Source organism: Balaenoptera physalus (assembly GCF_965194825.1).
Source record: "Balaenoptera physalus genome assembly, chromosome: 1".
NCBI lineage: Eukaryota > Metazoa > Chordata > Mammalia > Artiodactyla > Balaenopteridae > Balaenoptera > Balaenoptera physalus.
The window spans coordinates 89,091,588-89,103,647 of NC_138882.1; the positions used below are offsets into that span (position 1 = coordinate 89,091,588).

The 12,060-nt window shown below is 39.1% G+C and overlaps 1 protein-coding gene and 1 long non-coding RNA gene across 4 annotated transcripts in view; one reads left to right on the forward strand and one right to left on the reverse strand.

Moving 5' to 3' along the window:
• The window catches only part of RNF115 (ring finger protein 115), a 59,479-nt gene that overhangs the window by 21,232 nt on the left and 26,187 nt on the right, over positions 1-12,060 (forward strand). For all 3 annotated transcript variants that reach the window (XM_082460122.1, XM_082460124.1, XM_082460123.1), the window contains 2 exons: positions 1,069-1,111; positions 9,335-9,546. In XM_082460122.1, the coding sequence (XP_082316248.1) occupies positions 1,069-1,111; positions 9,335-9,546 (255 nt within the window). The remainder of the gene's footprint in view (positions 1-1,068; positions 1,112-9,334; positions 9,547-12,060) is intronic.
• On the reverse strand, positions 4,417-9,323 carry LOC309660280. The gene is made up of 2 exons (XR_014263317.1): positions 6,105-9,323; positions 4,417-5,976 (listed from the first exon to the last, which is right to left on the reverse strand). It is a non-coding gene; the product is annotated as an uncharacterized lncRNA (long non-coding RNA).

Sequence of the window (12,060 nt, forward strand, 5' to 3'; positions counted from 1 at the left end):
TCTGAATTTATGTTTATGAAAGGAGGAGAACGAGTAGAAATGGATGAGGCAAATTCTAGATATTTATAATACAAGGTCGAATTTAGAATCAAAGTCAGAGTGCAGAGGGGTTTGGAGGAGTCTTGTTTGGTTGGTGAGTTTAGAAAAGACTTAATGGAGGATGGGCCCTGAAGGGTGGGTAGGATAATCATAGAATAAGATAAGCTATCAGAAGAAGAAAAAATATTTATTGAGCCCTTTTGTAAGGTGCTAAATATAGTACCAGACCCCTTGCATTACTACATTTAATCATTCCCGGTAGTTTCAAATGTTGTGTTCATCTGGTGGTTAAATGGTTTTTTAAATGAAATATTATTTTGAGAATCTTGTTTTATTTCTTAGCTTCTGAGAATAGATGTTTTTCTTCCTTTGCTCAGATTTGAGTTGCATTGCTGGCTGTGGATCCTTCTTCCTTCTCTGTGATAGTCCCTCTCCCCAATTTTTAAAAAAAAATTATTTATTTTATTTATTGATTTTTGGCTGTGTTGGGTCTTTGTTGCTGTGTGCGGCCTTTCTCTAGTTGCGGCGAGCGGCGGCTACTCTTCGTTGCGGTGTGCGGGCTTCTCATTGCAGTGTCTTCTCTTGTTGCGGAGCATAGGCTGTAGGCGCGCAGGCTTCAGTAGTCGTGGCACATGGGCTTCAGTAGTTGTGGTTCGCGGGCTCTAGAGCGCAGGCTCAGTAGTTGTGGCGCACGGGCTTAGTTGCTCTGCGGCATGTGGGATCTTCCTGGACCAGGGCTTGAACCTGTGTCCCCTGCATTGGCAGGCAGATTCTTAACCACTGCACCACCAGGGAAGCCCTCTCCCCAGTTTCTCATTTGGCTTATCCTTGATTTTGTAGTTTGTTATAATATTTTTCATAGATTAATCCACATGCCAGTTCTTCATAATTTCCTTTGAGGGTGTCATGTTGGGATGAGTTATTTTTCCTTATTGGGATTTGCTCTCATTGTACCATTCTGTATTTAGCTTCCAGGAGGGAAGCTTGTTCCTGGGAATAGAATCACTACTCATTGCCTTTTCTCTTCAGTTTTTTAGGTGGTGGCAGCAGCACATCAACACATTTTGCAGAGGTAAGTTTTCCTTTGGCTGTATGGATTCTTTAGATAGTGGGTGGGTGTTAAAACCATGACAGATTTTCACTTCCCAGTGCAGCAAAACATCAGAATGTATAAGAAAAATATGGGCAAGAGTAGTCTTAGAAAGATTTGTATTCAGTAGTTGGGGCTTTGGCATGTTACTTTTAGTAAACCTTTGATTAGGAGAGAGCTGTGCTATATTTGAAACCTGGTGGTGTTTTCAGTTCTGTTTTCTGCTTCTATATTGTGTATATGGTGTGAGAATAAAAAGCTTGTGTTGTTTTTTAAATAACAGTGTTGCAGACTCTTAGTGGTCTGACAGTCAAGTAAAGAACAGGGCAGGATGAGTTGTAATTGAAGTCACAATGAGGCACAGTCTATGATTTTACACAGAGGTACTGGTTTCTAGAGATTACCTTTAATGAATGTGGTAGTTTGTAATTGGAATTTCAGGGCCAGATTAAGGATAAGATATTTGCTTGCCTTCCAGGTCTCAAGATGGGACCTACAATTAATTTCCAGTTCTTTATATAATGTGGCATCCATATTTTTTGGGGAAAATAATCTTAACTAGGATTTGAAAATAAGACATTAATCTGTATCCTTGAATACCATTTTAAATTAAACGCAGTAATTTTCTTTTTCATTTAATCCATTGACTTAAAATCTGTTTTTTTTGGGCCATTTTAACCATTTTTAAGTGTACAATTTAAGTGTACAATTTTAAGTGGCATTAAGTACTCTGTTTATAAGCATTTAGAGACTGTTATCTCACAAGGGACAGACCAGCTCTGCCTACAAAAAACACTGGTTTGCTTTTGATCCTGTTGCCGCACAGCTTGGTTAGCTCTAGAAAGCTAACAGATGCTAAAAGAAAAAAAAACCACTTAAATCCCATAATCAGAATTTCTTTCTGTTTCAGGTTCACATTAGCCTTTTTTGGAGATAGTTCAAGTACCTGAAGAACTAGCAAAACTTTTTGGTAGTTATTTGTGTGTAAATTAAAACTGTATTTGCAGTGTATTTGAAAACTGGTATTCAATAAGAAGCCCATAAAACCCTAAGCTTCTCTTCTTTATCCTCTGAAAATTATCTTAAGACCTGTAGCTCCCAGGTTTTTAAAAAAATTTTTTTGGACTCGCTGCTCAGCTTCCCAGATCTTAGTTCTTTGACCAGGGATTGAACCTGGGCCCTGGCAGTGAAAGTGCCAAGTCCTAACCACTGGACTACCAGGGAATTCCCAGCTCCCCAGATTTTTCTGTTGTTAGATTTATAGTCAAGAAACTTAATGAAATGTTTGGGTAACAGTCCTGTTTTATTAAGGTATTTTCTTTTACTTATGGTCTGTGGTACTTCTTAATACCCAGTATTCAGCTTTTTGCTTAACTCTGAACTGCCTTGGTACATGGGTTGATTAGTGTGATTCAAGACAGATTATGTCTTTGAACTCCCACTTTCTCATTTTGGTGGATGGAAAAATATTACTTAAAATTGATTCTGCTAGCCAGGCCTGGAAGCCTTTCTGGTTTTAGTAATTTTTTTCCTTGTGTGTGCTATTCCTGATTACACAGATTTTCACTTACTGGTTATGCATATGCAGAAGAGACTTCATCTGATTTTCCTTAAGTGTTAGTTCTCTTTTAGGAGATGGAAATACATTGGTCTGTCAGTTTTATAGATATGACTCACCAGGAGGAGATGCATTCAGAAGAAAAATAAATATATATAGTCAGTTTCCTAACTTTAGTAATGCTAAATCTGACACTGACTGCATAAGTTATCCTTCAGGTGTTGAAGTAATTTTGCTTAGTCATAGCCTGTGACTTCATGTTCTTAAGGGTTTGTAGCAACGGCATGATTATGCCCAGTTTTCCCTTGTCATCATGCCTGAATATTTCAGTTTTCTCCTTTTTAAATGATATTTTGCACGTAAAAAATAGAAAAAAAAAGTCTTATCTTTTAATACTGTAGAAGTTGTCAGGGATTTAAAAAAAAATCATCTAAGAAGTATATGTTTAGTGCACTTCCAGCACTCTGCTAGAAGTAGGGGCAAGAAGCAAATGTTAACGGTTGCCTTGCCAGCAAGGAACTTATAATTTAGTTGGGTAACAAGTGCAAACATATGAAACAGATATGAAAACAAGTGTGTACAGAGAGTATAATAAACTCATTATGGGGATGTAACAAGTACAGTAGAAGCGAGAGATTAGGTGGGCTGCAGTCTTTGGGAAGACTAAAATCTTTAGGAAAGGGGTCAAATGACATAGTGATATGCACGGATCCAGACTGCCTGAGTTTAAACCCTGGCTCTACTTACTGACTAGGTAACCTGGGCAAAATTACTTAGAATTTCTCTGTGCCTCTGTGTTCTCCTTTGTAAGTTGGGGAAAATAATAATACCTACCTCAGAGGGTTGTCATGAGGATTAGGTGAGTTGATACATGCCAGGTGTGTGGGCCAGTGTGCCTGCCATATAGTGAGCGCTTAATAAATTTTAGCCATTATTAAGACTTCATGGAGAAGGTAAAACTCCTTCGTGGAGAAGGTAGAACAAGGCTTCAAGTACTAAAGCCTTAAAGGGTAGGTGGAATTTAGATAAGCAAAGAGGTGAGAAACGCTATCTCAAGATAGTATTCATAGGCCATAAGGTCTTATACCAATGTCCCTGGAGGAAAAACTTAGAAAGAAAATTATGTGTGGAGAGGGCTTCCCTGGTGGCACAGTGGTTAAGAATCCGCCTGCCAATGCAGGGGACACAGGTTCGAGCCCTGGTCCAGGAAGATCCCACATGCCGTAGAGCAACTAAGCCTGTGCGCCACAACTACTGAGCCTGCGCTCTGGAGCCCGTGGGCCACAACTACTGAGTCCGTGTGCCACAACTACTGAAGCCCGCGCGCCTAGAGCCCGTGCTCTGCAACAAGAGAAACCACCACAATAAGAAGCCCGCACACTGCAACGAAGAGTAGCCCCCACTTGCCGCAACTAGAGAAAGCCCATGCGCAGCAATGAAGACCCAATGCAGCCAAAAATAAATAAATAAATAAATAAAAAGAAAATTATGTGTGGAAACGAAAGCTATTTTTCTTTTCTATATTTCAGTTGGTAATTTCAGCAAAGGCTTATGCTCAGTTTTGCTCTGTTTTTCTTCAGCCAGAGTTGCTTGTACAATGAAGAGGTTATTTTCTTAATTAGCATTTACTAATAGCTGAATTCTTAAAATACTAGATGTATCAGAAGAGGCTTAGTCCAAGCAAAATTTCTTTTTTTTTTTTTTAAATAAGAATTTTTTTTTCTTTTAATTAATTAATTAATTAATTTTTATTTTTATTTTTTTGGCTGTGTTGGGTCTTTGTTTCTGTGCAAGGGCTTTCTTTAGCTGCGGCGAGCGGGGGCCACTCTTCATCACGGTGCGCGGGCCTCTCAGTGTCGTGGCCTCTCGTGTTGCGGAGCACAAGCTCCAGACGCGCAGGTTCAGTAGTTGTGGCTCACGGGCCCAGTTGCTCCGCGGCATGAGGGATCTTCCCAGACCAGGGCTCGAACCCATGTCCCCTGCAGTGGCAGGCAGACCCTCAACCACTGCGCCACCAGGGAAGCCCCAAAATTTCTAATATAATTGGTATTGATTTTTTTTTCTGAATTGGGTCTGGTGGGGGAGATAGGGAGGGTGGATGAGGATGGAGGAGGGTTGCCAGTTAAATGGGAACTATGAGTAATGTGTGAGGGTCAGTGGAGAGTGAATCTAGAAATGTTGCTAGCAGTTTGTAGAGAGAGAGGACATAGCTATACCGAGGTTCCTGTTGATAACCTGGGGAATGGAGCCCATGGCTATCTGAGGGGTTTCATTGACTACTTGAAAGCTTCTGACCATGACCTGGTGCCAGTGAGACATCTGATCGGAAGGTCTCAACTTACCTCAGTTTTATCACTTCAGTGCAAGAGCGGCTGTGGCTGCTGCCTCAGATTAGCAGAAAATAAGATAGATGGCTTTCTAGAAAAAGAACTCCCAGGTGTGCAAGAAGGCAGGGTACTCTGAGCAGTCTGATTTATATTTATTTAAATAAAGTTTGTTTTGCTACATATGCAACATTACAATGGGCAATAAAAAAGGTATTAAAAAGCATCTGGAGTCCCACTATTCTAAGAGCCCCCTTTCTCCATACATTTCCTTTCAGGTTTTGTCCTGAGGCATAGATACTGAAAGATATTGTAACAACATTAAGAAGATTTTTTTTTTTAAATGAAAAATCTTCCATATTCTCATTACCTTATTTTTGCTTTGTTTGTTTATTTATTTATTTATTTTTAATACTTTCCATTTCTCACATTCGTGCTTCATAACTTTTCAGATATAATCATAGAATATACTGTATTGTATTTCTGATTTTTAAAATTTACTTAGGATTATGTCATAAATCTTTTTTCTTATCTCTTCATAGTTATAAGAATTATATATTTTATGACTTCATATTATTTCATGCCTGTGCTATATTAAACTGTTATCCTGTGTTAAAACCTGTCTGGTTATATGTGATGGTTGATAATTGACCATACCTCTTCTCTCCATCTGAGCGTCTAGAACATACTGCGAAATAAAACATAGACGCCAGGCAGATGGAAATAAAGATTTAGTTTTTATTCAGCCAAATTGGAGAGCATAGTTGATCTGCGGCCAAATGGACATCCTAAGTCTGCACAGGATGACCCACTTGAGAATTAGACGCTGCTGAGCAGGCACAAATACTCAGAACCACTTCTTTTGCATTTGTGCAGCCTCCTTATAAATGAACTCCATCCATTGGAGAAATGCGAATTAGCAAATGTTAGACTTTTGCCACTCACCAATCAGATGCATCACTCCTCTGGTAGGGAAGAGTAATGAGGAATGAATGAAGAGGTCAGAGGTGAACATGAAAACTCTGATTCCTCCCTCCTCCCCTTTGGGTTTAGTAATTTAAGTCTATAGTTAGCAGGGGTCTGGGACTAGTACCTCTGGTAGTTAGGGGAGGAGATCAGTAGTCTTTGAGGGCAGTTTTACTTCCACCTTCATGAAGGCTCTCTCCAGTACCAGCTCATGCTCTTTTGTGTGTGCTGGGACCTGTGGAGAAAGCTCTGAAATAATCAAGAACAACATAAAGTTAAATTAAATTGAACTACAATAAATAAAAGTGTTGATATTCTACTGTTTTTGACCTACAAAGATGGTAATTTTAAATGATTAAACCTAGTGAAAAGAAGTTAAAGATTTCAAACCTTTAACTTTCCTTTACCTAGTAAATCATCCTTTACCTGTTTGCTGTTCTTCCCAGTCTCAGCCAGAGGGCTTGTACTCAAATGCCAGGTAGAGTTTGGGTTCTTTGAGCAGCTGCAGCCTGGATGGGATCTTAAAGGTTGAATTAACTCAACCAAATCTTTCATCTGTCTCACTTTTTAGTATGAAGAGTTAAAATAGCTCATTTCACAGTGCTGCCTACTTCACATCCAGTCCATTTGGAAATACCAAGTAAAACTCCTGAGCTCTTCAACAGTTGTTCAAAGAATAACTATGTTCATGTCATTCATGACTAAGTTCACACCAGTAATACTGTTGCCAAGCAAAGACCATAACATAAACTCAATGGTAGCTGAAGGAAGAAGAGTGAAACAGAAAACAGTCTTGGTGTCAGCCTTGCCAGTTTTTTGTTCAGTGACTGCCAGTTGACCAGAGTCCATAGCCTCTAAATTTAAACTCATTTGGGAAAAGGTGCCTTTCAAGAGATTGTTTATGGCAGAGTGTTTACATTTTGGGGGTGGGTGGGCATTGGACATCGTATTTTTTTCTTTGTGAATGACATTTGGATACTCTGTATTTTTATAAAATTTAGGAATTTGCCATAGTCACCCATAGTCTTTTTTTAAAAAAATTATTTATTTTATTTATTTTTGGCTACGTTGGGTCTTCGTTGCTGTGCGTGGGCTTTCTCTAGTTGCTGCGAGCAGAGCTACTCTTGGTGGCAGTGCGCGGGCTTCTCATTGTGGTGGCTTCTCTTGTTGTGGAGCACGGGCTCTAGGTGTGTGCGGGCTTCAGTAGTTGTGGCACGTGGGCTCAGTAGTTGTGGGTCGCGGGCTCTAGTGCGTAGGCTCAGTAGTTGTGGTGCATGGGCTTAGTTGCTTTGCGGCCTGAGGGATCTTCCCAGACCAGGTCTTGAACCCCGGTCCCCTGCATTGGCAGGCGGATTCTCAACCACCATGCCACCAGGGAAGCCCCTCACCCATAGTCTTGAGATTTGTTTTGAGAGTCCTTTCTTTCCCAGCCAGCATATTATAAACCTCTTAATTTCCATTTATTTTTGAGCCTTATATTCCAGGCATCCCTGAGCTGATTTGAGGATGAGCACTGTTTTTATTTTTCTTTCAATATCCACTGCTCCTGGTAGTCATTCTAATGCTTCTTATTCTTTTTAAAAAACTATTCTAATTTTCCTTAATTTATTGAACAAATAAATTTATTTTCTAGAGACCCAGTGCAGCCAAAAATAAAATGAATAAATAAATAAATAAATTTATTTTTTAAAAAGACCTTGTATCCAGGCTATGTAGAGACCTTTTAAAATGCAATAATGAGAAAACAACCCAGTTTCAGAAAATGGCAAAAGATTTGAACAATCTACTTCACCGAAGAAGATATATAGATGGCAAAAAAAAAAAAAAATGCTCAACATCATTAGTCATTAGGGAAATGCAAATTAAATCCACAATGAGGGAATTCTTTGGCGGTCCAGTGGTTAGGACTCTGCTTCCACTGCAGAGGGCATAGGTTCGATCCCTGGTTGGGGAACTAATATCCCACGTGCCACGTGGCATGTCCACAAAAAAAAAACCCACCAAAATGAAATACCACTATACCACTTACAGCATGGTTAAAATTTAAGACTGACCATATTAACTTTTGGTGAGGCTATGGAGCAACTGAAATTGAATGTAAAAATGGTACAGCCACTGTAGAAAACAGGCTAGCTGTTTTTTAAAAAAGATAAAAATACTTCAGCCATATGATTCAGCCATAGATATGTACATAATTGTTCATAGCAACTATTTGTAATCATAAAAAATTAGAAACAACCCAAATGCCTGTCAACAGGCGGATGGATAAACAGATAAATAAAATTTAAATTATTTCAGAGGAAATTTGTTTTTTTTCCATTTACTCTTTGTTTAGTGATTCCTTGGCCAAACCCAACAAACACTCCCCTCACCAAGACCCTTTTAGTAAAAAGTGTGTACAATAGAATGGTCTTATCAGGCATTCTTACACTGCTTTGTCACAGCTTTGCCACAGCTTTCTGATGAACCTTCTATAAGTTAAGTATTTTATAGACACCTGTCTTCACTTTGAGGTGATGCTGCCTTTTTTTACAAGTGTATAAATACATCCATTTTATTTAATCTTACTTTATTCTATGGTGGAAATGTGGATGTCATTGTTACAAAACACAAGGTTGTAATGTTGATCTAGATGGTTGACTATGCTTAGGACAGAAGTTCATGATCACCTTTGGCTCGAGTTTTTATTTTTAGTATGGGAAACTGGTCAGAGGCATGTGGATCTGAGCTCAGTGTTAAGGTCCAGACATCGGCTTGTTTCTTTTTTTTTTTTAATTAATTAATTTATTTTTGGCAGCACTGGGTCTTCATTGCTGCGTTGCAGGCTTTCTCTAGTTGCTGTGAGCGGTGGCTACTCTTCGTTGCGGTGCGCGGGCTTCTCATTGCGGTGGCTTCTCTTGTTGCGCAGCACGGGCTCTAGGCACGCGGGCTTCAGTAGTTGCAGCACACGGGCTCAGTAGTTGTGGCTCACGGGCTCTAGAGTGCAGGCTCAGTAGTTGTGGCTCCTGGGCTTAGTTGCTCCGTGGCATGTGGGATCTTCCCAGAGCAGGGCTCAAACCCGTGTCCCCTGCGTTGGCAGGCGGATTCACCACTGCGCCACCAGGGAAGTCCTGGCTTGTTTCTATATGAAGGAAATAGTTTATTGGTATGCAAATTTTTTTCCCCCTGTGCATATACTTGAAAGACTTCTCTTTTCTCCTCCGAAATTGGAGAAGCATACATTTCTTTAATTCGGAACTGCTGAATTTTGAAGTGTTAAAAGTTAATCCTCTCTTTTTTCAGTATTTCTTCTTCCTGTTTCCTCTTTCTCCTTTTCTTAAAATCAATAACATGTGGTTTATTTCTGGTTTTTACTAGTTCTGGGACCATTTGGACCCCACGATGTTTTTCCAAGATTTTAGACCCTTTCTAAGTAGCAGTCTACTGGACCAAGATAATAGAGCCAATGAGAGGGGTCACCAAACTCACACTGACTTCTGGGGACCAAGTCGGCCTCCACGGCTGTCAGTGACTCAAAGATACAGATCTCGAGGAAGTACTCGTCCTGATAGATCCCCTGCTTTTGAAAGGTGAGTGCAAAGTTGTTATTTAAGTTCTTTTAAAGGGTAGTTTCAATGAAGGACATATTGACATAATCTAATCTTTATAAGGTTTTCATACTTATTACCTTTGTGGACAAGATGGGGATATATATACAGAATGAAAATGAAGCTAAATTGAGTGTCTCTACTCAAGTAGTATCAGTTTACTGATGATGATAAACTGAAGGATGATAAAACTAATGATATAGGTCTCTGGTTAATATTTTTATTAATATTTCAGATTAATGTATCAGTGATATGTTTGTCAAAACTTCAGAAGATACTGAAAGGGATAGCAGATATACTGGATGACATTAGGATTCAAAAAAACCTCAATAGATTAGAGCAATGGACTTAATATGAAATTTAATAATGATATAGAGTCTTCTGCAAAACATTCATGCAACAAATATTTATTGAGTGTCTTTTATGCTGGGACACTTGTACTGGATACTGGAGATATAATGGTGAGCAAAACAGATGGTGGTCCTTGATCTCATGGATCCCATTTAGTAGGAATAATAAACACTAATTTTTCTAAAGTGTCTGCCGTATGCATAGGATTGTGCTTCATGCTTTTTCTGCTTATCTCATTTAATCCATATAACATGGTAGGTATTGTTGCTATTCTCATTTTATACAAGAATAAACTAAGACTCAGAGAAGTAAGGTAACTTGGATCAATGGTGAATCTAGGACTTGAACCCAGGGATATATGCATCTAGTGCTGCACTGAGATAGCAGCCGCTAGCCACATGTGGTTATATCAATTTAAATTAATTAAAAGTTAAAAAGACTCAAAATTCCTCAGTCACACTCTCCACTTTTCAAGGGCTCAGTAGCCACAGATACCGAGTAGACACCATATTTCACAGCACAGGTTATAAACATTTCCATCATCTCAGAAAGTCCTATTGGACACTGCTGTTCTAGAGTCTACACTTCCCTCCCCTCCACACACCTAGATTTTACTATTAATATTTTACTATACTTACATTATCACATATCTATCCATTGATTTGTCCATTAGTTCATCTTATATTTTGTAAATTACAAAGTTAGTTGCAGACAGTCTTTCTTAGGACAATTATAAGATATGGGAAGTCTGATTTAATGGGATTGTCTAGGACAAAAGCCAATGGTATCTTAGACTTTTAATAACTTATGGTGCTCAGAGGTAAATCCATCATTTCCTATGCCAGTTAAACTGTATCTATATTACTTTCCCTTTACTACCTGGCTTGGACCCTATTGTTGAACTCCTCAACTAAAGTTCATCTAAACTTTTACCTCCTGTGCTTCTTCTCCCACCCGCTAAACTGCCAGTCAGTGCTGTGGTCCACTTTTCCATGCTCCTTTACTTGGCGATGGATAAGTACTGCTGGAGGAAATCATATAAATGTGCCCATTGGTGCCCCTGCAGCTGGTAAAGGGCATTTAATCTCCATTAAACTATCAGTGCTTTTAATTTGCATTTCCCTCTGCAAATATTTTGAACTATCACTACATTTCAGTCTCCGAATTTCCTATCTAGTAGATGATTCTCAGCAGCTTATTTCTATTCTTCATTATAAAAATTAGGACTTGAGGCATGAATTCCCCAAATCCCTGTGCCCAACTTCTTTGACATCAGTATTTATTTTTCCTTCCAGTCTCCTGAGATGAGGTATCCTTTCTTTTTTTCAAAGCAACTCCATCAGCCCATGTACCTATATCTTTTGGGATTTTGTTTCATTCATTTTCTTCTCGCTGTTCTCTTTTCCCCCTTTACTGCTCCCTGCCCCGTCCCCTTATACCCCTCCCTCCTCCTTTGGCTCTGTGGTTTTCAATTTTGGCTATACATTAGTGTCACTGAGGATATTTTTTAGAATACAGATACCTGGGCCCTACCCCCAGGGATTCTGATTTCATTATTCTGGGTGAGGTCCAAGCATTTGTAATTTTTAAAAGCTCCTTCGGTTATTCTGATTGTAGCCAGCGTTGAGAACCACTGCTTTAGTTACTGCCTAATCTTATTTCCTTCCCCTTTGAATAAGATTTCTTAAGGGGAGCCTATGTTTATTTTGTGCACTTTCTCATCTCTCATTATGCTTCTACTACTATAGTCTGGCCCTTTTTTCACTAAAATCCCTGGTGACCTTCTATTCTGGTTGCATACCGAGTGGATACTTTAAAATTTTTATTGTATGGGTCCAATTCACCGAATTCAACATTTTGGGTCTTTTTCTTCCCTCTAGAAATTCTCTACTTCTGTGACTTCCATGATAGTATATTTTCTTGACTTACCTATTTTCTGACTTCTCCTTCTTGTGGATAGTATTTCTAGATATTTGTTTTCCTAAGGTGTTTCCTTCATTTTGGTTTCCTGCTTACCCTTCAACAAGGTTTCTTAACTTTGGGACTATTGACATTTTGGCTGGACAGTTTTGTTCTGTAGGGCTCTCCTGTGTGTTGTAGGAAGTTTAGCAGCATCCCTGGCCTCTACCTACTACATGCAGTAAC